A 25,257-nucleotide genomic window follows, 5' to 3' on the forward strand; every position below is an offset into this window, starting at 1 on the left:
TAACTGATGTCCGATTACAATATTACTTGATAACACGATGCTATTGGTTTTTCCATTTCTAATTATTTTGAAACAGCTCTTGCTTAAGATATATTTGTAGATCATTTAAATCTTTGTTTCTTGGTGCCACCACAGAATCACAATGCCACGACAATTTATAATCATGTTATTCATTACTTACTTTCTATGACTTAGCCGTGTTTTTTCAGTGTGGTCCTCACCTATAGTAATATTATAAATCCGAACATTTTTTGTTTGAACGCGCTAATCTCAGAAACTACCGATCCGATTTGAAAAATTATTTCAGTGTTAGATAGCCTATTTATTAAGGAAGGCTATAGGCTATATATTGTCACGCTACGACCAATAAGAGCGGAGTAGCAACGAGAAATGTTACAAAAACGGGGAAAATTATGACGCATTCTCTCTTATGTGACGCAAGCGAAGATGCGCGGGTCAGCTAGTTTATAAATGAAAAGTATAATTGATCCAATATCTTTTATTTTCATAGAAATTCCTTAAGCGTTATCTTGAATCCAAGTAGAATAGAACGACACTCTCATATTGACGCTAGGGAATATAGGAGAAGCGCATCCACTCCCTCCATGAGTGACTCCGACGACCACACCGTGGTGGTAGACGGGACCACCGGAGTCTCCATGGCACTGCCCGACCCCACCAACGCCAAGCCAGCCGGTGCAGAGTATATTGTCAGCTGCAGCACTCCCCTGACGCTCACTACAGACCTCCTGGCTTATTGTCCAGTATTGAACGTGGCGGAGTTCTTCAGACCTGGGGCCCATGAACTGTAAATCAGAACAATTGTTTTTAGTAACGGGTATAAGGATCTAAAAGTGTTTTTCAACTTCTTATTATTATTCTAATCTTTATGGAGTCATGAAAAGGACTTAAATCTATTTTTCATTCCAGTTTGACAATGCTGAGATCATCAACAACGGTTTTCTACTCATTGACACTTGGTCAAGCTCAGCAACGCAATAGAGAGCCAGCGTAGGTATGTACATAAGTCATGTAAGACATCTGTTCGCCAATCGTGCACCTAGCATATGAAGACAATAGCGCACCTGCTCTCTTGCCCTGAGTGCACTTACACCTGCACCAAAAGGGACTTATACGAGGTATTTTACCAATAAATATCCCAACCCAATTCAGGCTTCATTCATCTATAGCTCAAGATAACACAGCATCAACATTTGTATGGGAAAGAACATAAGGGAAGGTATAAGGAGAAAAAGCTTTCACACGGTCATTAAATAATGTCACAAACTTCATACTTACATAAATAGCACCCCATCCAGTAGCCCAGACTTCTTCATCACCTAGCAGCTGATAGTTGGGACCAGCGATAGGAGCTGGTTGCACGACGTTGCTGTACACGAAAGTACCAGCAATGCGCAACAGAGCGATGTCATGGTCTCCTCTATAGTCAGGGTGTATGATGAGTCTGTCGGAATTGAAGACTGTACCACCGCTATGGCGGTATGTGGAGCCAACTCGAACACGGAATTCTTCAGGATTCGGTGGGCTGCAAAAAGAATAAAATATTATTTAAGAGGTGATCTTTCTATTCCGCCACTTGCTCTAACGGTGATGTAAAACATCGTGGTGGAACCTTGCATGCCTAAAATGGTTTTAATACTTTTATTGAGGGCATGCAAAGTCCCAGCTTGGTCAGCGTGGTGGACTCAAGGCCTAACCCGTATCTTGTTTGGGAAGAGACCCTTGCCCAACAGTGGGACAGTTCAGAATATAAAAACTTTATATTAATTATCTTTGTATTTTTGACCGAATAACTAGTTCTGGTACTTCAACAGAGAAGTGGATAAACTGAAAGTCATTTTGAGTATCTATTGAACTGTTCGGGAACAGCATTTGACTACCTTAACAATTGAAGAAATTACAAAACCATTTTCGCTTTTGGAAATATTTTGTTTCTGTTTCAAGCCAACTTATTTTTAAGATAGTTTTTAAGTTAGAAAATGTTATTTTTTTACTTACAAGAAACAGTGAGCAGCAGTCAGCACAGATCTTTGGTTCAAGATGGTACCACCACATGTTTGACGGAAATTAATCAAATCAAACGCGTTCAGTATAGCAACCATGGAAGGGTAGTTGTCAATAGTGGTGACGTCACCACCCACAATCCGCGGAGCAGTGGGCACAGCTGAAAAGCAAGTGAAGTATTATTAATTAAAACAAATTTAACCCATTAATATCCCACTGCTGGGCAGGGGTTTTGCTTTCTACAACCTGTTTTAGAGCTTTTTTCCTAAAGGGGTAGGCACAAACTAAAGAACGCCACTTGCTACAATTCTTACGAATGCCTTATTCACATCATACATCTTGTTGTACAAGACCGAAATGCAGTGGAAATTATATGTAAAATTGTTACAATAGGACAAATGTTTTATGGCACATTGCATTATGCACCAGCTGTAAAATTAATTAAATAAATTGAATAGTCCTAGAAGAATGTGAATCAAGGTGATTTAAGAGTACAAAAATTACATACATCTAGTGAAATTCACTTTTTGGACTCTCGGTTCTAGTCGATTTATGTCAAACTCTCGCTACTTGATGGTTCCAATTGTAGAGAATCGTCCTACAGAATATACGCTTGGAGTTTTTCAAGTGGACTGATTTGATCCGCTATAGTCACTAGGAATAATTGAAAACTATTTTCATACCTGAGACAGCTGCATAGCAAACAGCTAACAGAATAAACACACGCATTTTGCTCTCCAATACACAAAAACAACAAATGACATCGCAATCTTCACCAGCCCTTATATTAACAATCTTAATCTTATCATTAATTACTTATGTTAATCTTTTAGCTTTAGGTAGTTTGATTTAATTGATATTGATGAGTTATACCTTTGGGTTTCTCTGTGACGCAGAACGAGAGTGAATACTGTATCTCTATTTGCTTGGGTCGGTCCAGAAAATGGTGTTTACTTTTCTGTGAGACTATGCCTTATCGCCTGTTGTCGCTCCGTTGTTACCATCGAGAGGTCGTGGGTTCGATTCCCACATGGAGAAATTGTGTGCGCGGTCCACAAATAATTTATTCGGGTCTGGTTGTACTTTTTGAGCATTGTTTGTATATTTGCAAAAGTCCCCGCGATACAAGAGCAAATTATTAGTGTGGGAGCTGTCACTTTAATACAAAGGCAATTCAAAAATGTCATGTTATTTTTCAGAATTTTGTTCAGGATTTATCAATATTTGTGGTGTATTGTCTACAGATCTTTTTATGATATAGGCAATATACATAGGGTAGTGCCCAAGTGATAATTTTTTTGTACCTTACTTTCTTTTCAGTATATTTTGATAAGCTTCTGTTCATAATTATATACAACAAACGTCTATCTTCAACACAATTTTTTAATCAAATTTAGCCTGAATCTGTTTAATAGCATGACACACAATTGTGTAAAAAAAGCAATATCGACAAAAATCTGTAGTTTTATAGAAAAAAGCAGGCGTTTCGTAAAGCCACCCATCTACTACTTAGCCTTTAAAGACGTTGCTTAACAATGCTAAAGCCGATCTCTGCGGTACACAATACATCACAATGAGAGCACTAATTATAAATGAGTAACTGTTCTAATTAACATGTGCTTCCTAATTAGCGTGTAACTAAATATGCTTAATTAACATACCAATCAATTCACATCAATATTAATTAAATTGATTAACTGTATGAAAGAAATTGAAATCTGAAAGCAAAATACCTATATCCGACTCTATCAGGTTCGATTTCCGGGTCGTGCAAATTACTATTGGACTTTTCTAATTTTTACTAGTATAATAGTCCTAATAAAATTTAATACGTCGGCGTCGGAGACACCCTAGAAAAATATACACAGATCATTTCGGTGAAGTCCTTCAAAAATGTCAAGTGCATATTACTCGTAACTCGTAACGGTCATATGTGACAAAATATACGAATGTGAATAAAAAAAAAGTATGTACTTAGGATTCATATGCGTTCCTTTGTGGAAAAAGGTTTTTATACACTTACGTGTATAGTATAGCATACTACAAGTTTCTCTTAGTTCGATTCTCGGCGAAGGTAAAGTTATGTCACCAATAACAAATATTTGTTCTGTGTGGAAATCGAATCATCAAATAGCTTGGCGATTTCTTGAAATATTCATCTTTTAACATAGTTTCTATACACATTTTAATAAAAGAGTTATTGAAAATGTTACAAAGATATGTATGTATGCAGCCGGAAAATTTACAAGGGTCATGATTTGAATCACAAAGGACGAGGTATTCGCCTGACGACGCGTTTCCAGTCAATCTAGGATCATATCGCCGTGATATATGCGTTAACCTCTATAATAGGTTTGTGCCTTCATATTTATTATTATTATTTTTGTATCAGCTGTGTATTTTTATCAATAAGACATGAAAAAACAGAAACAAAATCAAACGATTAAGTCACTTACATTATGGTTTCTTTTGAAATTTCGTTTCGAAAAACGAGAATAACTCTGCTGAGGTTAAGACTTTCATACAATAAATTAATAAATTATTTATTAACATACATTGTTATGTGTCCCTTTAAAATGCCATTTACCAGTACCTTTAATCTTTTTAAAATGTTTGTCGTGTATAACAAGCAAACTACGGAATTTGAAATCACAGCCGATTAACCAAGCAAAATGTCAATAGTAGAAAATATTTATATTACTCACTAGCTGACCCACGCAAGTTCGCTTGTGTCAGATAAGAGAATCATAATTTTCCCCGTTTTTGTAACATTTTTCACTGGTACTCTGCTCCTATTGGTCGTAGCGTGATGATATATAGCCTATAGCCTTCCTCGATAAATGGGCTACCTAACACTGAAAGAATTTTTCAAATCCGTCCAGTAGTTCCCGAGATTAGCGCGTTCAAACAAACAATCAAACAAACTCTTCAGCTTTATAATATTAGTATAGATTAAAATATCTTAATTTAATCCCCTAGACTTTCAGAAGGTCATTAAAGGTCATTTCATTAGCTACACGACTTGTTAGTGCAGGCTTAGAGTAAACCTGAAAGTTAATACAACAGACGTCTAATTGCAAAAGTTTTGCATCACTGTAATTAATTAGACATGTAACCTGCGAGTTTTGGATTTCCATATTTTTAACTTATATGTATGTTTACATGGTGTAAATACATAGGTTTAGTAGTTTTAGTAATATTTTGAGAAAATGTATTCTAAACTATTATTTAAGGCCTAACCCCACCCACTGGAAAGAGACCCTTGCCCAGCAGTGGGACTTTAATGGGTTATTTTTTTTTAGTTTTCTCTACTTAGGTCAAATAAAGATTACACATAAGATAATATGAAAACATTTTAAACGTTTTACACTGCATCTGCGTGCTTGCAAACTTGGCTATGAGAAATTGAGAAATTGTTTGAGATAAACAATTGTAATAAAGGAGAATGGGCACTCCTGGGCGGTCGGCGGCCATTAATGAAAGTAGTGTCAAATTAAAGTAATGATAACTAGGAACAACTTTTACTAAGAACGTTTCGCTGCAATCCTTTCAGGAAACAATATATTGACATGTAAATATAATGGAATTTCATAGAACAAATACAATTATTTCGTGTCTGTAATGCATTTAATGTTGTGTAATAACGTTACATCTTCTTATAACGATTGCAATGCCATCAAAATGAACAATAATCGTAACTCGTATCTATCTATCATATGGTTCACCTAGTTTCAAAGTTGTTCAAGCCGCCCGAATATTATCTTAGTTGACAACAACCGGGACCGACTTTTTAAGTGCCCTCGGAAGCACGGAGAAGCTCAGTTCAAATACCACAATGCGGTCACCCATCTATAGAATGACCGCGCCAACGGTTGCTTAACCAACAGATCGTTTACTGACCAGTGAGCGCAACTGGCTATGAACGCCTCGTTTTTAAGCTGAGCAGTCAAGACAGATAAGTCGTCTCAGTGAATATATTATAGAAGAGCAAGATGTTTACTTGTTACGATATTTATATATTTACATGTTATGATTGTTCGAATATTAATAATGTCTACATTTGTATGCAATAATATAAATAGTACTTTTTATTTAATCTCCAAATATAAGCCAAAAATATGTTTTTATACTATTAAAAGTGCTCAAAAACAAAAATGTATTTTGTTCGTCATATAAGTGCGTCGCGGCAATAAAACTTCTACACGGTAATTATAGGACTAAACTACATTAAAAAAACAAAAAATCAAGTTTGGCCGCGGATCGCCCAGGCTCCATACTATTTTGCCCATTCTCCTTTGAAGACAAGTTGTAATTGACAAATAATAATATTGATAGTGACAAAAAGTAAAAATTACCAATAAGTGTATCAGAATAAATTATCTAAAGAACGATTTTATTTGTTAGTTTAGAAAACAAACAACAAACCTATAAAATAATTTAAACAGAAAACTCGCGCCCATAGCGAGTTGCGCTCACCGGTCAGTAAACGATCTGTGGGTTAAGCAACCATTGGCGCGGTCATTCCATAGATGGGAGACCGCATAGTGGTATTTGAGCTGGGCGTTTCCATGCTTCGGAGGGCACGTAAAAAGTCGGTCCCGGCTATTGTCTACTTAGATTAACTAAACAGTCGTTAAGCCATGTCAAAGGCCTCTCGGGCGGCTTGAACAACTTTGACACTAGTTTGACCACTAACCATACGACAAACAAACAAACAACAGAAAACTCTATTACGTCGATGCAATTCTATCTAGTTATATTTGATCACGACTCAATACCACTCTATTATGGTAAACAGAAGAAGTGAAACGAGTTGAATAATTCAATAGTGTCTCTTGTATTTGCTGATATTTTTCTGCTATTTCTCTGACAATATCTAAGACAGGAGACATGATATTTTATTACAAGATCCTATTTAATTTCACCTGTAACGATGTCTGGATACTAAATGAATTTAAAATGAATCGTAGCTTTCATCTTCTTTTGCATCTCATTGCGATAATTACAAAAGTATAAAAGTAACAGCAGGTTACAAGACTCCTGACTACCGTAGATTTTTTTATTAATATCTTCATGCCTGTTATATCCGAAGGTCTTTGCAGATTGTATGACATTCGTCAGAGTTTTGTCATTATCAATATTAGTCTTATGTAATAAATAACGAGACTACCTAAGCCACCAGGCAACATACCAAACTTCAGACTACCAGTGAGAATATTCTCACACAAGTTTAAGGTTTCAATAGTACTATGCTCTAACACTCCAAACCGAGAACTCATAATCAGCAGCCGTACACACAATCTCATATCCAACTAAGGCAGTTGCAACAGAATTTTGAAAAGAAAAATCCCCAATACCATTTCTGAAAATGGGTCACAACTAATTAAATAGGTTTACGTCAGCAGCTTCAGTGGAGAGGCTTGAAACAATGCCTGCAGTACATTGTGTGGAACAAACGAGGATTTTTACAAGACTTTGTGGCCGCAATCTCCACTGTCTGAAATAAAACACTCATCTGTCACTCTTTGGGGAAGTTGCTTTTTATTTTATTTTTATACCGTTCCGTTTGTATGGAGAGATTAGTTGTGAAAATAAGTTCTTCAGTGGACATCCAGATGAATTTTCTTTATAATACTATATTGACTGCCTTCTGTGTGGAGGTTTCGGATTCGAATCTTGGGTCGGGCCAAAAAGTTTATTCCTAGATTACTTAGAGGTCATGTTACAAACAAGAGGCACAAAATACAACCGCATTGTGGTATTTGGTCTTGGTTATTGTCAATTAGGACCTCAGTCGTTAATCCATATCAAAGGCCTTTCGGGTGGCTTGGACAACTTTGACACTAGGTTGACCACTAAACATAAGATAAGAAGATAAGACATAAGTATCAACTCCAATCACTGCTCTAACATATTTCCAAGCTATCACCGACGCTTGTCTGATTAAACAGACATATATTATATAATTATATTATAAATTGCAAACAAGACATGTAAGAGATAAGATTGTGATTTTAACACTATTGGTATGTCCTGTGTGATTTAATATTAAGATATAAAAAACGATGCTTTTGTGACAATAATTTTGTTAATGTATGCCCAAACCGAGATGGGAGGGACCTGGACGCGGTCCTGAACGGTCGGCCGAACGCAGCAAGCGACCGAGGGGACTGGAAATCGGCGGGAGATGCCTTTGCTCAGTAGTGGGACACAGAAAGAGGCTGGATAAAAAAATATTTGTAACTAGGTTCTCTATAGTCAGTACTATCGGGAATCGAGAGTTTGACGTTTGAAATGTAACACAAATATAGTGACTCCGGCGCTCGCTAGAGGCGCTGATAAGATTTTCATACTGAATTTTTCGATAGCTAGCCAGTTGTCAATAGTCGATAGTAGTAGCAATCGCCCTGTCGTATTCAAAATCAAGATTTTGTAGATTCCTATGATTTCCATTGTACTCAATATTTAGTAAACAGCTGGCTAAATGGCTTTAAATTCCTGCAGCTTAGATTACACTCATATCTATAACTCGATAAGTTACTAAAATTGATAGGCATATAGAAAATAATCAATTTCAACAAATACACATAGTACCAAACTAGGGTTAGTTCCTGAGTACCCCGATCCCCGAGGACCCCGTCCTGTAAAACCCCGATTTATTTTTCCACCTTCTTCTTCTTCTACTTATCGTATGGTTAGTGGCCAACTTAGTGTTAAAGTTTTTACTTTGACGTGGCTTAACGACTGTTATCTCAATTGACAACAACCGGGACCGACTTTTTACGTGCCCTCCGAAGCGCGGAGACGCCCAGTTCAAATACCACTATGCGGTCACCCATCTATGGAATGACCGCGCCAAGGTTTGCTTAACCCACAGATCGCTTAAAGACCGGTGAGCGCAACTGGCTGTGGGCACCTCCTTTCCACCTTTGAAGTTATAGTTTTTGTCAGCCTTCAGTAGCGCGATTCCCTACCAATATCGCCTACCGACAACCGGTTAGCTATCGAGAAAATCTGAATGAAAATATGATAACCGCCTCTTTATTAAACGACGTGTACACAAACATCAAGTAAATCTATTTAATCAAAACAATGACAACCAAAAGATCAAACAAGATACCAAATAATTAATTATCAATATAATAATAACTAAGTCTTTAGAAAGATATATAAAAATCCCATAATTAGGAGATAAGATAGTTTGTATAAATACTGATGGTTGTCCAAGTTGCAAATATTGTGACGTTTGGACCGGGGAACAAAATGCGTGTGATTGTACTGTTAGCTTTGTGCTGTGCGGCTGTCTCAGGTATGTCCAACTCTGCTCTTTAACTGCTTTAGTGGCGCGGTCAGTAGTGTATTACATGCGACTGCCGCGCAAGAGGTCCTGTAGCTCGATTCTCTACTACCATCGACTACCGACAACCGACCTGTCATCGAGAAATTTTGTATGGAAATCGGATCAGCGCCTCTGACGGGCGTCGTAGGAAACATTCTGGCAGTACATTCTAAATGTCAAAATTTCGATACTCGACAGCACCGTCTGTACAGAATCGCGCTACAGCAGGCTTATCACGACGTATCTCATTTGACAACTAGTGTACGTCAAATTGATGGTCACTTCTCAGTACATTGCTGCTTTGATGTACCGTGTTAATCACTTTTTTCTAAAGAAGAACGCAATGTACAGTGGCTTGCAAATAGTTGTCAACTGAGATACATGATAGCCCCCTTGGGTTCGAATCCCAGGTCGGACCAAAATTATGTTTTCTGAGTTTTCGCATGCTAGATTATAATTATGATTCCGCGGATGTCTAAATAGGCAGTTACTTCATTCGAAATTTTGCACCATGCATACAGGGTGTTTACTAATGACACTTAGATAACCGAAAACAATTGCCGATGCAAAAAATCTAACATATACTAGTATTATATGGATTGAATTACACTAAAATAATGTGCAAGAAAATTCTAGCTTTATTTTTCAATTTTGTTTTCAGCCGACCCCCTCAATGTCGAGCGGATTGTGGGTGGTTCTGTGACCAACATCAACAACTACCCCGGCATGGCCGCCATCTTGGAAGCGCCTAACTTCAGACACACCTGTGGCGGTTCTATCTTGAATCAAAGATCTATTATGACAGCTGCTCATTGTTTCCGGTAAGATTGACTTTAAAATATCCTATTAATATTATAAATGCGAAAGTTTATGAGTATGTATGGATGTTTGTTACTCTTTTACGCAATTACTACAGAACCGATTATGATAAAATTTGGTAATTAGGTAGCCGGAGACCCAGAATAACACATAGGCTACTTTTTGTCCCGGAGTTCTCGAGAGATCGGGATTTACACGGGAAAGGTTTCCACGCGAAGTCGCGAGCGGCCTCTAGTTATTAAATATAAGCGGTGTACGGGCAAACACGTACATATTATTGTAATTTTATTAATGCTCTGGGTCTGGCTCTGGGTCGGGCCAAAAAGTCTTTTCTGAGATTTTCTGTTAAGAATTTCTTAGAGATTGCCCGGAGTTGGGAAGTTGTGCACACAGTTGGACACTATATACAAAGTCCTGCACAGATGGCCAGTTTCAATGAAACTGACCGCCGTAGCCGTATATCGGCTAGGAGTTTAAGTAGGACATTAAGTACTATTACTATTTTGCCGCGTATCGATCTATCAAATCTTGTAAATCTGTTATTTATCGTTTTTATCAATATACTTTTCTTTCGTCTATCAATCTATCTTCTACAACCGAATACAAGCGGTATAATATTGATCAGTACCCTTAAAAACATTCCTGGCAACATCGCACAATGATTTATCAAAAAGCTAAAAAAACTTTTGCTATCATTATGAGTAAATAAAATAAATAAATAAATAAATATTTTTGGACAACTCACACACGGTCATCTGATTCCAAACTAAGCAGAGCTTGTACTATGGTAACCAGACAACTGATAAACATACTTATGTACTTCTAAATACATACTTATATAGATAAAATGACATCCAGGCTCAGAACAAATACTCGTGCTCATCACACAAATATTTGTCCTGGGTGGGATTCGAACCCGCCACACGCGGCGCTTTGGTTATTGCGGCGACGTGACCGCTTAAACCACTGCGCCAAACGTGCAGTTGAAGTAACTTCAACTTTTTTCACAGCTCAACAGCCACCTCCCAATACCGCGTCCGCGTCGGCTCCACAAACTCCAACAGCGGCGGCACAGTCCACAACATCAACCGTATCCTCATTCATCCCAACTACCAAATAGTTGACAGCGACATTGCTCTGATAAGGACTGCCAGTAACATAGTGTATAGCAACAGCGTGCAGGCATCACGCATCGCTGGTAGTAACTATAATTTGAGGGACAATGAAGTCGTGTGGGTAGCTGGATGGGGTGCCATTCATGTGAGTTCCTACTTGATTTTATTTCTATGTAAGTGCCTCTGTGGTACGATCGGTAATGCAACTGCCGCGCAAGAGGTCTCGGGTTCGAATCCCAGATCAGGTCTAAAAGTCTTTTCTGAACTAAAAATTCTCAGAGATTGCCCGGAGTTAGAAAGTTGAGGTCGAAGAGTACGTGCCTCGGAGGGCACGTAAAGACATTGGTCTTGCGCCTGACCTCTCTCTGGTCGTGTCGGTTTATCCGTCCCACCGGACTATGAGAGTAAAGGAGTACTGTACTTGTGTATTGTGCACACACTTGGCCACTGTAAATAAAGTACTGCAGTTGGCTGGTTTCAAGGGAACTGGCTATCGTAGCCAAAATCGGCTAAGACGACATTATCATCATATATATGTATATGTTCTTTCCGTACCTTCAGCTCTCGTTCAGGCAAAAACTAAACGGTAATATTTAGTTTAGAAAATTAATCTTATAGTAACTTCTTGCAACCAAAGTACTTCGCTTTAGAGCCTGCTTTTTAAAAACAAGTAGCCTTACCTTGACTCTTTTGTTTGATAATGAGTAAAAGCTAATTAAGAAGCTCCGGAAAATCAAATTAATGTATTATTTATTTACTTTAAAGTCCGGAGGACCTTGGTCTGAGCAACTCCGTCACGTTCAAGTTTGGACCGTGAACCAGAACGTCTGCCGTCAGCGTATAAGCGCTATTACTGACAATATGCTGTGCGCTGGCTGGCTTGATGTCGGTGGTCGTGACTCCTGCCAGGGTGACTCCGGAGGTCCTCTTTACCACAACCGAGTGGTCGTTGGAGTCACTTCCTTCGGCTCTGGATGTGCTGACCCTCGCTTCCCCGGTGTCTACGTAAGGGTCTCACGCTTCGCTTCATGGGTTCAAAATAATGCGTAAAATGGGTAAAGGAAAATATAAAATTGAAACAAAATCTTTTTTGTTTTATTGACCAAAGAAAAATTTAAGATATTTTATCATATAAGAACTGGCGTTAACTTTGTAGTGGCCAGTTGCATAGATACTAGCTAAGTGCAGGAATCTATTTAAAATAACAAAGTGAGTCATAACCCAGCGGGGCAGTAACCCACGCAAATGTGAGACGCAGGATTGGTGGTTCTTTTTGAAGAAGGTGCTATATTAACAACCAGACTCCAAGTAAAATATACAACTTTTAAAAAAGACAACTCCCGCACTAAGAGCTGCTTTTGTGTCGCGGGGACTTTTACAAACATACAAACAACGGATACAACCTACAACCAGACCCGAAACAACTATTTGTGGATCGCACAAATATTTGTTCCGTGTGGGAATTGAAATTACGACCTCCCGATATACTGGTGGCATAGCGACCACGTTGATCACTATAGCACTGCCGATAAAAACAGTAATATTATCTTAAACAGGTGACGAGTTTTAAGGCGGAATTTGTACAGAGTTTTCTGCTAAAACCCCCAGGTGACCAAACAGATATTTTGGTCAAAACAATGATAACCGGCGATTTTAAAGAGATAAAGACAAGATATTTAATTATACTACTTAATCATGACAATATCATTTAGGAGTTGGAAATTCCAATTTTAAGATAAGATTGATGTATAAATACTTTTGGCAGATAGTGTAGGTATTATTTTAATTGGACTCGAGAAGAAAATGCGTGTGGTAATCGTTTTGGCTCTTTTCTATGCGGCTGTTTCAGGTAAGCAGTTAACTTATTTGTAACCCCGTATTTATGTGTATGAGTGGTTTGAAAGACCGCCGCGATCCGCCCTTTAATATGTTAGTCCCGCGTAATAGGGGGTGAGCTTATTGCCATATATCCATATACCAAACTTCGAGTTGCTACTGAGAATAATGCAATTCACAATCCGAAAATCGAACACAAAACCACGTGATCATCAGAATCATGGAGGCAGAATCGGCAAATATTATTTTACAATAGACCAACAGTGAAAATTCCATTATTTATTACCATCTGGTAGTTGCTAGTAGTCTATCGTAGGGACTTAACAACCTTCACTTCAAAAGTCCCCGCGACACAAAAGTTTCACTTTTAAGAAAATATATTTAAATTCTTCCCTTTACTTCCCAGCTGTACCACTCAATTCTCAAAGGATTGTAGGTGGTACTGTTACTACAATTGACAACTATCCTTCCATGGTGGCTGTACTGGAGTCTTTCCAGGGTCAGAATTACAGACATGTCTGTGGAGGTACCATCATGAATCAAAGGACTATACTATCGGCCGCTCACTGTTTCAAGTAAGTACTCAACTTTAATATACTCATAATACAAGTTTACTTTCATTAGCCTGACAACTTAGGAGCTTCAATTCTATGCGTTACTGATTACTGGATGGTGGCAGTAATTTAACTCAAATACTGTTCCGCTGTTGGGTAAAGGTCTCATCCCGAAGAAGTGCAAAATTACACTATAGCTAAGCTCTTAAACTTTTATTATTTTTAAGGTTATGTGGAGGTGTCTCGAACCATGTTCGCTGGCACTTTTTTGTCCCCGTGTAATAAGATGCAATAATGATGCAGAAAACACTCCAACAAAACTTCAACAGAATGAAAAATCCCAATAGCACTTTGTCCATTTACGGTCCTGGGAGTTGAATCTGAAACCTCGTGATCGAAATGTATTTTATATGTATTCAATTCCTTTTTTCAGCCCCCTGAATCCTGTAAACTTCCGCATGCGTGTCGGCTCGACTATGGCGAACAGCGGAGGCATCGTTCACACTGTGAACAATATTCTCATTCACCCAGACTATGCTGTAGTCGAACATGACCTCGCCCTGGTGCGTGTGGCTAGTCTCATTGTGTACAGCAACTATGTCCAACCAGTCCCTATCGCTGGTCCCAACTATGCGCTAGTAGGCGATGAAGTGGTTTGGGCAACTGGATGGGGCGCTACTTCTGTAAGTACTCATTTTTATCATTAAATTGTAATAGCAAAGTGAAAAAGTTACGCATTTTTAAGGAAGTCTCATAGACGCTTATTCTAGTCTGAATCATATTTATACGGGATTATATCGAAATCACTAACCTTTCCAACAAAAAAGTCATCTAAATCAGTCCACCCAATAAAAAGTTATGAGGTAACGTAAAAGAATACAGACGAGTTGAGAACCTCCTCTTCACTTTATCCACCTCTTGCAATCTAGCTATGTCTGGAAAACTCAAACATATTCGTTAGAATGACAGAACAGATCAATTTACCAATCGCGCTAGCTCTTACTAAACATACCTTTTATGACACAATTCGCAGTCAAGTTCTTGGGAAACTACTAGCCCTAACAGGCATACCAATCATGTAGAGCATTAAATTTCAATCATATATTTTGCAGAACTGAATAATAATAATACATTTTTTAATTTCAGTTCATGGGACCATGGTCTGAACAACTTCGCCACGTTCAAGTATGGACAATCAGCCACGAGGTATGCAACGAGCGTATGGGTGTCTCCGAGAACCAACTGTGCACTGGCTGGCTTGACGTCGGTGGTCGTGACCAGTGCCAGGGTGACTCCGGTGGTCCCGTCTACCACAACGGTGTGGTCGTTGGAGTCACTTCTTATGGTATAGGATGTGCTAGCCCTCGATTCCCTGGGGTCAATGTAAGGGTATCACGATATGCTACTTGGATTCAGGCTAATGCGTAATGTTTGGTATGTAGAAATAAATTAATTAAGTTAGACAATTTGTTTTACTGGTAAATAGCGATGACAATGGCTTCTGGTTGGCCAGTTCCGTCCCTTACTTTGAAATGCATCTCGAAATTTTTTGTATTTTACATTTTTTCCTTTGTCAAGTCCTTCTCTAAGATTCTGTTCTCACTTACGGAAACTTACAAATATGAAAAGAAAGACAAGTGCTACCAGACCATAACTTTACATTCATCTTTGAATCACAAAAAAAAATTTTGACCATAGAGCCACTGCAATTTTTTTTGACGTGACTATCACTATAGTCACGTGGTATAAGTTGGCACCTCATAGGTTCGTACCCGAGGCTACACACCAATGACTTTTTAAAGTTATGAGTGTATTAGATAAAAACAATCCTAGCTCTAACGGTGCAGAAACCTATCAGGCCTAAAAATTATTTAATACATTTATTCAAGGCATGCAAAGTCCCCAACCCGCACTTGGCCAGAGGATGGACTCAAGGCGTAACCCCTCCCTCGTTTGGGAGAAGACTCTTGCCCAGCAGTGGAACAACCCATTACGTTAAAAAATTATAATAATAATTTATTTGAGTTGCTCCTGACGCCTTAACATTTATTTAACGTGATATTAGGTCGGGGAAAAGTATTTTCGCATTATAATATGTATGAACTTGTAATGATTTACGGGAGAGTAATCTGGAATACTTAGGAGATAAAAGAATCCGAGATTTACATGTCATGATTATGCAATTCTTTATCATCTTTAGGTACCTACGTGCGTTCACTATCAGCATTAATCCATTAAATATATCTAATTAACGATAGCTAATTATGATACACTTGATATCAAAAAAATCGAAACACCCCTCAAAGTTTTAAGTTTTTTGTACTCAATAGAGGGAGTTAGCTCTCAAGGACTAGCTAATTAAATTTTAACATTTTTCTCCTGAATTCCTTTGGTTAATGTAACCATAGGACATCGAAAAGTACACTTCAATTGATACCAAACGATCACTATATTTTATGTTTGTATATATGTTTTTGTCGTACATAAAGCATTTGTGTTAAAAGGCTTTTCGCTTTTTTTGACGCGAAGTGTATAAATAAAAATAATGACAAGATATCTATAAGCCAAGTCGATGGCATACTTCGAAAGAGGTAGAAAAAGATAAGATTAATATTTTTATATAAAAAGAGCTTGCATAATCATTTCTAAATATAGTTACTCTCAGGCTGAAGACCAAAATGCGGCTGTTCTTAGTGTTGGCTTTGTGCTGTGCGGCTGTCTCAGGTATGTACACTAACTTAGCCAGAAATAGGCTGGACTCTTAAGCCCGGTTTCCACTGCAAGCAGAGCGGACCCATTCATCATTTTTTTAACTCGCAAGCGCAAACGGCATACTTTTATTTCCACCAAAATGGAATTCCAAAGGGTGCAGTTCGTTCTTGCGAGTTTAATGAAGTCATTAATGGATTCGTTCGCGGTTGAAACCGGGCTTCAATCACGTCGATCAAACTTTGCAATTGCTCGAAAGAAACTGCGGTAACTCGGATCTCAAGACCCCAAAGTCTTGGCCTGAAACTGCCCAAATATGTAAACTCTTATGAGTCTACTATATTGTCACCGCTTGATGGACTTACTAGCTGCAGCAGAATCAGCACAGCCAGCTGTACCTGGAACAATGGACGGCGTAAGAGTGCAGGGGATATGTCACGGCCCACACTAACAAAACACAAACACAGTTGACAACAGCTAATGTAGTTATCGTCAACTGAGAGACACAATACGCTTTCAGGATGGCTATCACGTACATCATTTGACAACTATTTGATAGCCACTATGTTGTACATTGTTTTCTCCCTTAGATTATAGTGACGAACATGTTACGTCAATGCAGTACTGATTAGTGACCATCAAGTTGACGTACATAAATTGTCATCTGAGATACATAATAGGTGTGCAGACCATTCTCATTTATGTTGTTTTAGCAGATTATTAATTTTATTTTTTCATTCCAGCCGGACCCGATTCTCAGCGGATTGTGGGAGGTTCCATCACATCTATTAACAATTATCCGTCAATAGTTACTATCCTATATTCTGTCAATCCAAATTTATTCTCGCAAAGCTGTGGTGGAACCATCCTAAATCAAAGATCTATCATGACCGCCGCTTCCTGCGTTAGGTAAATAGAAGCCAGATATAAAACTTGCTTAACCTTGCTAAAGATTTTTTAAAGTACAAGTTTATAGTGATTACTACGCGACCGATTCGATCATAGATTTCACTGCCATCGGTAAAAATTGTGGTCTTTGAATCGAGATTTCGAATCTGGGAGGCAATTTTGTATCTCATTGACTTCTGTTCGATAGCCACTATGCTGTACATTGTGTCTTCTCTAAAACCATTGTAATTATTAATTCACGTCAATGCAGCAATGTACTGCATAGCGACTATCAAATTGACGCACACGAGTTATCAACTAATATACACAATACGCATGCTGGTTGGACTTTGTACCAGTTTAATATTTTTCCTTATCATATCTTAGGGTTGGAGGTGCCAGCTGACACTATTGATCCTTTGTATCACCCCCTACTTTGCTACTTCAAACGTTTGGGGACAGACAAAAACTTATCAGTTTTTTTATACCCCCTTCGGAAGCTGCTTATAATCTTCTAGTTTTGAATTCTTTTGCTTGCTACTTACTTTACTTGCTAATAAATTCATATCCAACAATATTGCGCTGAGAAGAATGTACCTACGAGTACGAGTAATAACGACCCCGATACTTTTAAATTTAGAAATCTAAAAGCCTGAATCTTTTTCTAGCTGTTAATCAAATTCAAAATTCATATCCCCATATTTTATCACAGTGTATTAAGTAAGTTTTTTTACAGGCCAGACAATATTATCAACTATCGTATTCGCGCTGGTTCCTCAAACGCCAACAGCGGAGGTACTGTCTACAGTCTGAGCGCCGCTTTCAACCACCCCAATTCTGGTCTCATGGACTTTGATGTCGCTGTGTTGCGCACTGCTGGCTCTATTGTTTACAACAACGTCGTACAACCAGCTTCTATTTCTGGTCCCAATTATATCGTGGGAGACAATGAGGTAGTCTGGACGGCTGGATGGGGTTCTACTGCTGTAAGTAAAAAAAATCAAATCATTTATTCATTTAGGTCAAATGCTGACACTTATGATATTCAATGATACAGAGAATAAATACCGCCACTCGCCAGTTCGCAAGGGCCAATGAGAAGAGCTGGCAAGAAACTCCTCGCCACTCTTTTTAATCGCCAAATGGTTTTAACAATGTTTATATTAGGTATTAATCATTGATGATGTAAGGAGCTGCTACCAATACTACCGAACACACATAAAAAAATAAATTCTGAGACTTGAATATTTCCTAAGGCTATGTTTCCTTATTTTTTGTTTAAATCAGTGCATATAACTACTAATCTATACTTTTGTTTGTATCAGAAATTATCGATACTAATATTTATGATACTAATATAATCAAAGCAAGATAAAGCCTAATAATATTAAAGATAACAAAAAGCGACTCGTCCCTTAATATCGAAAAATGGAACCATATTTTTTTCGTTAAAACGATCTTTTTTATCCCATTACTATCTTGCTGCTGGGAAAGGGTCTCCTTCCAAGCGAGGGAGAGGTAAGGTCATTAGTCAACAAAGATGACAAACTGCAGGTTGGGGACTTTGCACACCTTCAAGAGCTGTTCTAAAAACTCTCGGACATGCAATGTTGCATCACAATGTTTTCCTTCACCTTTGGAACCAGTGACAATTATTTCTAATACACACAAAACTTCGAGAAGTTATTGGTGTGCTGGTTCGAACCTGCAACCACTTGCGTGTGAGGTACCAACTTATGACACTCGGCTATCACTGCTCTCTAACTCATAGCCTTCAATTTTAATTACAGGTAAATGGACCCTTTTCTGAGGAGCTACGTCACGTTCAAGTCTGGACCATCAATCAAAGCGTGTGTGCTGAGCGAATTCAAGCTCTCACAGACAATATGCTGTGCGCTGGCTGGCTCGATGTCGGTGGTCGTGACGCATGTTCTGGCGACACCGGTGGTCCACTTTACCACCATGGCGTCGTCGTAGGAATCTCTTCCTTCGGTATTGGATGTGGTGACCCTCAATACCCAGGTGTCTACACAAGGGTTTCACGGTTTACTTCATGGATTCAAGCTCATGCGTAAATTTAATTCATGCATAGATATTTTTTTAAGAAATAAATAAATTATATAAGACTTGTTTGTTTTTTTTAATGTCGGTCATGCTGATTATCAAGTGCATTTCACACGTAAAACCCCACACACTATCAATAAAGTCAAATCCAGTGACACACGGAATATTATTTAATTGGTTTAATTTATTGTTAAGTGCCATTTGATAAATAGTATAAAGATAGTTTTGGAGTCTGTATATCTTCAAATCAAAGAGTTAAATCAACAATTAGTCCTTATGTGGTAGAAAAGAGAGAGGAAGCACTCAAATCTGTAGCTTAATTCTTTGCTACTATCGACTATCGGCAACCGGCTAGCTATAGAGAAATTTCATATGGCAATATAAAACAATCAGTTCAGCGTCCCTAGCGGACGTCGTAGCAACTATTTTTGCATTACATTTTTAATGTCAAACTCTCGATACACGAAAGTACCGGCTGTATAGAATTGCGTTACTGGTCGGAATAGACATTTGGAAAGTATCATAGTAATTGACACAGATGTCACGGGCACGAATCGGAAGGAAAACGTTGGGAATATTTGTCACCCGGGTGACAACAGAGCACAAGTTTCCCAGTTGTCACCTTGGGGGAGGGACAGTGCTAAAGTTCAAACCTATTGTCTTCAATTATACAAAAGTGCATTATGTTTAATCAACTAAGCGATATATGTACACAGATATATTATAATATATGACAAGATATCAATGAGTCCAGTTCATAATTTTTGGGGAAAAAACACTAGAAAACCCATAAAGAGATTAGATAATTATTTAACATAAATAGCGTTTGCTTAGTCATTTTAAGGTTAAGTTTCCTCGCAGGTGGGAGGGCAAAATGCGTTTGTTCATAGTGTTGACTTTGTGCTATACGGCTGTAGCAGGTATGTTCACTATTTATTTGTTACTGGCTAACCACACAAACTTCCTATCGATAAACAAACGATTTATAACAAATAAAGATTACGGCAATATATTCCCATCCATATATTACTATTTTTATATACATATTTCTGTCAGAATCAGAATACTTAATGTTCTTCTAAGAAAAAGTTTATTAAGGCAATTAAAAAACCAAACTATTCGTAAAAAAACAATTGTTCATACGATTGGAATTCAGGGCTGATTTTCTTCATTATTATAAGCCATTTTTATAAAATTGTGACTTTCTTTTTGCTACACAGCTGTACCCAGTACTCCGCGGATTGTGGGAGGTTCCGTAACCAGCATTGAAAACTATCCTTCTATAGTTGCTGTCCTACAATCTTTCAACAACGTCTTTGAACATATCTGTGGCGGGAGCATCATAAATCAAAGATCTATCCTTACCGCCGCTCATTGTTTGATGTAAGTATAAAACTGATATTTCTTTTTATTACTCTTGGGCCACGGGAACTTTTACATATAAGCAATGGACACAATATTCCTTTCAAAGACGTGATTAAGTTTTCTAAGACTAGTATGCGTATTGTGTATCTCACTTGACATCTAGCTTACGTCAAATTGATGGTCACTATTCAGTAAATTGCTGCTTTGGCGTAACATGTTAGTTACTATAATCTCACGGAGAAAACAATGTATACAGTAAAGTGGCTTTGAAATTGTTATGCCCCCAGCTCATACATTATTACCATAGGCAAAAATCTATTCAATTCGTTTTTAAAGTTTAGTAGACTAGGTTCCATTGTTACGGGAGTATTTAAAAAAAAGATACAAATATTTGCTGCCAAAAATATTCAATCCTTCGAAAATAATGTACTTCTGGTTCTCCCATTCGATTACTCAATCCAGTGTAGATCCATCAAGATATCGAGAATTTTAAATAAGTTTTCTTTCAGACCAAGAACTGTTGAGCGTTTTCGTATCCGCGCTGGTTCCACAACATCCAACAGTGGAGGTACCGTCTACATTCTGAGCAACATCTTCAATCATCCCGACTATGGTAACATGGACAATGACATCTCTGTATTGCGCACTGCCAGCCTGATTGTGTACAGTAACGTTGTACAACGAGCTACTATATCAGGTCCCAACTATCCGCTGGGAGACAATGAAGAAGTCTGGGCTGCTGGATGGGGTGCTACGTCTGTAAGTACTGAAGACTATTTTCTGGGTTACTTATAGGACCAGGTTCTGTCCTGATGCCTTTTCGAGTTACATATTTCATTTTGCTGTTTTCCTTCTTCAATAAACACGTAGCAGTCATTGCGTATACATCAATGCCTTATACCCTTATTTAATTTTGCCATAATATGTATTATTATGAATAAGAGAGCATGTTAATTAATTTATATCAACATAATTTTAAGCAAGTTAAGGCTAATAGTAACAAATATGCCAGAAAGGACAGAGACGATTTTTGCGTAGGGCGGTTGCATCGTATCAAATTTCAATCCAAAAGAATGATTTTTGGTATTTTTTATTTGTTAATATTTGCTTAACATAGTGCTGTAATAACAAAACTCATAGAACATGCCAGAACGATGTACTAAACCAAAAGTTTCGAGCGGCTGAACGTAAGAAAAAGATCCTTATTTTTCTTAATCTTCACTTTAAATTACAGCACCAAGGACCTTGGTCGGAGGAACTACGTCACGTTCAAGTCTGGACAGTCAACCAAGCAAGATGTCGTCTGCGTCTAGGTGTTACCGATAACATGCTGTGCGCTGGCTGGCTTAATGTAGGTGGTCGTGACACATGCTCGGGTGACTCCGGAGGTCCTCTCTATCACCATGGTGTGGTCGTTGGAGTCACTTCCTTCGGGATTCTATGTGCTGACCCTCGATACCCTGGTGTGTACGCTAGGGTCTCGCGATTTTCCGAATGGATTGAAGGTCAAGCGTAGATTATTTTGTACCTATGTGAAAAATAAATTAAATATGCAAGATTATTTTGTATTATTATTTGGGTCGGCCATGTCGAATAATAATCCTATTTTGCGCATAGATCCTATCAGCGAAGTTAAATGGCAAATATTTAGTCACAAATATTTATCGTCTTACCACAATAGTAACACAAAACCCATACGATTATGACAAACTCCTATAATTTTAAAGAGAATTAACTATTTTTTATAATTTAGTTACCTCACGTTACGTTAAATTGTGGGTCCCATCTGTCATTTACGAACATCTTTGACAGTAAGTAGTTAACAGTAGTCAGAAGTTTGAAAGTCTGACAACCAGTCTTACCGAAGGGTATCGTGTTATCCCAGGTCACTGGGTTGCGGAGGTCAGATAGGCAGTCGCTCCATGTATAGCTGCATCCGGTGAGACTGGAAGCCGACTCCAACATAGATTGGAAGAAAGGCTAAGCTGATATATACGTCTCCTGTTACACCTGTTACAACAACTAGACAACCGATACGTATACAGCATAAAATTGAAAATTGCGACATATGGAAAAGTATTTTACGGTCGGTACATAAAGCTTTTCCACCGAACAACAACCACAAGAGTAATCAGAGAGCGGCAATAATACCCACAGGACCTCGCATCGAGTTTTTCGCATCCCAAGCACGATTCTAAACTTAGCACTGTATGTTTTAAACTTGAGCTGTCTTTATAATTTGGTACGTAAGAAAAAAAATCCATTGGGCAGGTTAATAAATATTGTTATAATACGTGTGATTATATAATACAATTTGGCGCATCTATGTAATTTAACTCTGCTTATCTGTAAATTATCAGTATGTTTACAAAAAATCAAATTCATGATATCTTATGAATATAAATAGACAATAATGACGAGATACCAATAAGCTAATTTGATGACACCCCTCGAAATGGCTAGAAAAACCCGTAGAAAGATAAGATTAATACTTTTATATAAAAAGCGCTGGCTATTTAAATATATAGTTACTCTCGAGCTGATGACCAAAATGCGATTGTTTCTTGTGTTAGCTATCAGCTGGGCAGCTGTATCAGGTATGTGCACTAGTCAGAACTCTTGGTCACTGCCATTTTCCCAATGTCAAATCTTGAGCCCCAAGACCCCAGCCCATGTTTATGCAGTAAATGGCTGTATTGACGTATTATTTATCACCATTGTGGTAGGAAAAAAACAGCATTGTGGCTATCAAATAGCTATCAGCCAACTAATCGCTACCAGATCTGCCATTTTCCTTTAAATTCTTTTGACATTTTATAACTTTTTCAGCTGTACCCGGTTCTCAACGAATTGTGGGAGGATCTGAGACCACCATTGAAAGTTACCCTGCTTTAGTTGCCATCCTACAATCATTCAATGAAAATTATGTCCAAATCTGTGGTGGAAGTATCTTGAATCAAAGATCTATTCTCACCACTGCTTCCTGCTGCAAGTAAGTATACCTTATATCAAAACTATAAAAACCTATTTCAAGTTTATGGAGTTTATTACGGCAGTCGTGAGTTCGGTAACTGGAAAAAATTAATACTGTGGTGATCAGAAATATCTACAAGATCCAGAAGCTAGAAATTGGTTTTTAATACGAAAGGAGCATTTAAAGATGAATAAAGATAATTTAAAGATTCAACCTAAGCAGATCCTACAATATTCCGAAAGATCTAATCTATTTACGTCACTAGGGCAGATAACAATAATTTTTTGGTTTTCCCATTGGGTTTCTAAATCGTGACCATCATTATTTCCTCCAGACCAGCTCAAGTGAGACGCTATCGTATCCGAGCTGGCTCTACAATGGCCGGCAGCGGAGGTGACGTGTACAGTATCGGCCTCGTCATCAGGCACCGCTACAGTAATCGTTTCGACAATGACGTCGCCGTATTGCGCATTGCCAGTCCTATTGTGTACAGCAACGTAGTACAACCAGCTCGCATCGCTGGTCCCAATTATCCGGTGGGAGACAATGAAGAAGTGTGGGTGGCTGGGTGGGGTGCTACTGTCGTAAGTATACTGATTTTTTACTAACACTCTCTTATACGAACAACTACTCTCTGTAATATTATAATACAAAATATTCTCTTATATTAAAACAAGTAAACTTCAATTACAGGTCTTAGGTGCTCATTCTAAGGAACTACGTCACGTTCAAATTTGGACCGTCAATCAAGATGTATGCGCTGAGCGTATTGAAGCTCTCACAGACAATATGCTGTGCGCTGGCTGGCTCGATGTTGGTGGTCGTGACGCATGTACAGGCGACACTGGAGGTCCGCTCTATGACAGTCACGGCGTCACCATTGGAATCTCTTCCTTCGGTGTTGGATGTGCTGACCCTGAATTCCCAGGTGTCTATGTCAGGGTTTCGCGTTATACCTCGTGGATTCAAGATCATGCATAGGGAGTTTTGTATGAGAGAAAGAAATAAATGATTTTAGACTGTATTTTTTATTGTTTAATGCCGATTGATAAGAGTTTTTCGCACCTAGAACCATACATCCTACCTACACGCCCATCAGCAAATACAGCTATGACAAAGAATATTATTTAAAAGAAAATAAATTACTTCTTTTCCTTGTCCTGTACGCCACATGTCACTATTTTCAGATCTCGGAAAAAACATGTTTGTAGTAGTAGTAGTTTAACCGTGACGTATTCGGGATGAAATTATTTTTTTTTGACTTTGTTGATCGCAAGTTCCAGGGTTTGAGGGCAAAATGAAACAATATATCATTTTAATATTAGATTTCACAAATTGAGATTCGAGTACCTAACAAATTGCGCCTGCAATACACATGTCATTGTTGTTGTCACAGAGTAATGCTTGCTACACAAATATTGTCGGCATTTATTGGCCCAGCTGAGTTGTAACATAGTAGATTTGGAAAAATCCATTCGACATCGCTGCGCCTGAATAAAACTGAATTGTGACAATCTGAACCGAAGGAACGTCCCTATCCCGATATAATCATTCAATTGCTCTAACGGT

General features: G+C 38.2%; 5 protein-coding genes across 5 annotated transcripts; 4 read left to right on the forward strand and 1 right to left on the reverse strand.

The window, feature by feature from the left end:
• Positions 1-484: 484 nt before the first annotated feature.
• Positions 485-2,760, reverse strand: LOC142980481 (trypsin, alkaline C-like). The gene is made up of 4 exons (XM_076125900.1): positions 2,709-2,760; positions 2,020-2,185; positions 1,300-1,546; positions 485-806 (listed from the first exon to the last, which is right to left on the reverse strand). Exons 1-4 carry the CDS (start codon positions 2,752-2,754, stop codon positions 519-521), a joined length of 747 nt encoding a protein of 248 aa, XP_075982015.1. The 5' UTR covers positions 2,755-2,760; the 3' UTR covers positions 485-518.
• Positions 2,761-9,267: 6,507 nt separating this feature from the next.
• LOC142980780 (transmembrane protease serine 9-like) lies at positions 9,268-19,411 on the forward strand. Its single transcript, XM_076126359.1, has 8 exons — positions 9,268-9,334; positions 10,026-10,185; positions 11,194-11,443; positions 12,064-12,344; positions 16,354-16,412; positions 17,141-17,306; positions 18,022-18,271; positions 19,076-19,411. The coding sequence occupies exons 1-8, from the start codon at positions 9,289-9,291 to the stop codon at positions 19,358-19,360; spliced, it is 1,497 nt and encodes a 498-aa protein (XP_075982474.1). The 5' UTR covers positions 9,268-9,288; the 3' UTR covers positions 19,361-19,411.
• On the forward strand, positions 13,068-15,144 carry LOC142980483 (trypsin, alkaline C-like). The gene is made up of 4 exons (XM_076125901.1): positions 13,068-13,147; positions 13,541-13,709; positions 14,122-14,371; positions 14,835-15,144. The coding sequence occupies exons 1-4, from the start codon at positions 13,102-13,104 to the stop codon at positions 15,114-15,116; spliced, it is 747 nt and encodes a 248-aa protein (XP_075982016.1). The 5' UTR covers positions 13,068-13,101; the 3' UTR covers positions 15,117-15,144.
• Positions 19,412-20,209: 798 nt separating the features above from the next.
• Positions 20,210-22,262, forward strand: LOC142980486 (trypsin, alkaline C-like). Its single transcript, XM_076125905.1, has 4 exons — positions 20,210-20,269; positions 20,570-20,732; positions 21,224-21,473; positions 21,949-22,262. The coding sequence occupies exons 1-4, from the start codon at positions 20,224-20,226 to the stop codon at positions 22,228-22,230; spliced, it is 741 nt and encodes a 246-aa protein (XP_075982020.1). The 5' UTR covers positions 20,210-20,223; the 3' UTR covers positions 22,231-22,262.
• Positions 22,263-23,632: 1,370 nt separating this feature from the next.
• Positions 23,633-24,680, forward strand: LOC142980487 (trypsin, alkaline C-like). The gene is made up of 3 exons (XM_076125906.1): positions 23,633-23,706; positions 24,023-24,272; positions 24,382-24,680. The coding sequence occupies exons 2-3, from the start codon at positions 24,066-24,068 to the stop codon at positions 24,667-24,669; spliced, it is 495 nt and encodes a 164-aa protein (XP_075982021.1). The 5' UTR covers positions 23,633-23,706; positions 24,023-24,065; the 3' UTR covers positions 24,670-24,680.
• Positions 24,681-25,257: the final 577 nt, after the last annotated feature.

Source organism: Anticarsia gemmatalis, chromosome 18 (genome assembly GCF_050436995.1).
Source record: "Anticarsia gemmatalis isolate Benzon Research Colony breed Stoneville strain chromosome 18, ilAntGemm2 primary, whole genome shotgun sequence".
In the NCBI taxonomy this organism is placed as follows: Eukaryota; Metazoa; Arthropoda; class Insecta; order Lepidoptera; family Erebidae; genus Anticarsia; species Anticarsia gemmatalis.

What these genes read in the sequence shown, in the direction of transcription:
- LOC142980487 (XM_076125906.1), top strand. Translation starts at nt 24,066, where the DNA reads ATGGCCGGCAGCGGAGGTGACGTGTACAGTATCGGCCTCGTCATCAGG. An exon ending in CTGGGTGGGGTGCTACTGTC is followed by an intron (nt 24,273 to 24,381) that starts GTAAGTATACTG and finishes CTTCAATTACAG; the next exon opens with GTCTTAGGTGCTCATTCTAA.
- LOC142980481 (XM_076125900.1), bottom strand. Translation starts at nt 2,754, where the DNA reads ATGCGTGTGTTTATTCTGTTAGCTGTTTGCTATGCAGCTGTCTCAG. An exon ending in TTGCTATGCAGCTGTCTCAG is followed by an intron (nt 2,186 to 2,708) that starts GTATGAAAATAG and finishes CTTGCTTTTCAG; the next exon opens with CTGTGCCCACTGCTCCGCGG. An exon ending in CTGGATGGGGTGCTATTTAT is followed by an intron (nt 807 to 1,299) that starts GTAAGTATGAAG and finishes TCTGATTTACAG; the next exon opens with TTCATGGGCCCCAGGTCTGA.
- LOC142980486 (XM_076125905.1), top strand. Translation starts at nt 20,224, where the DNA reads ATGCGTTTGTTCATAGTGTTGACTTTGTGCTATACGGCTGTAGCAG. An exon ending in ACCGCCGCTCATTGTTTGAT is followed by an intron (nt 20,733 to 21,223) that starts GTAAGTATAAAA and finishes GTTTTCTTTCAG; the next exon opens with ACCAAGAACTGTTGAGCGTT. An exon ending in CTGGATGGGGTGCTACGTCT is followed by an intron (nt 21,474 to 21,948) that starts GTAAGTACTGAA and finishes TTTAAATTACAG; the next exon opens with CACCAAGGACCTTGGTCGGA.
- LOC142980483 (XM_076125901.1), top strand. Translation starts at nt 13,102, where the DNA reads ATGCGTGTGGTAATCGTTTTGGCTCTTTTCTATGCGGCTGTTTCAG. An exon ending in TTTCTATGCGGCTGTTTCAG is followed by an intron (nt 13,148 to 13,540) that starts GTAAGCAGTTAA and finishes TTTACTTCCCAG; the next exon opens with CTGTACCACTCAATTCTCAA. An exon ending in TCGGCCGCTCACTGTTTCAA is followed by an intron (nt 13,710 to 14,121) that starts GTAAGTACTCAA and finishes TCCTTTTTTCAG; the next exon opens with CCCCCTGAATCCTGTAAACT.
- LOC142980780 (XM_076126359.1), top strand. Translation starts at nt 9,289, where the DNA reads ATGCGTGTGATTGTACTGTTAGCTTTGTGCTGTGCGGCTGTCTCAG. An exon ending in GTGCTGTGCGGCTGTCTCAG is followed by an intron (nt 9,335 to 10,025) that starts GTATGTCCAACT and finishes TTTTGTTTTCAG; the next exon opens with CCGACCCCCTCAATGTCGAG. An exon ending in TCATGGGTTCAAAATAATGC is followed by an intron (nt 12,345 to 16,353) that starts GTAAAATGGGTA and finishes AGTTACTCTCAG; the next exon opens with GCTGAAGACCAAAATGCGGC.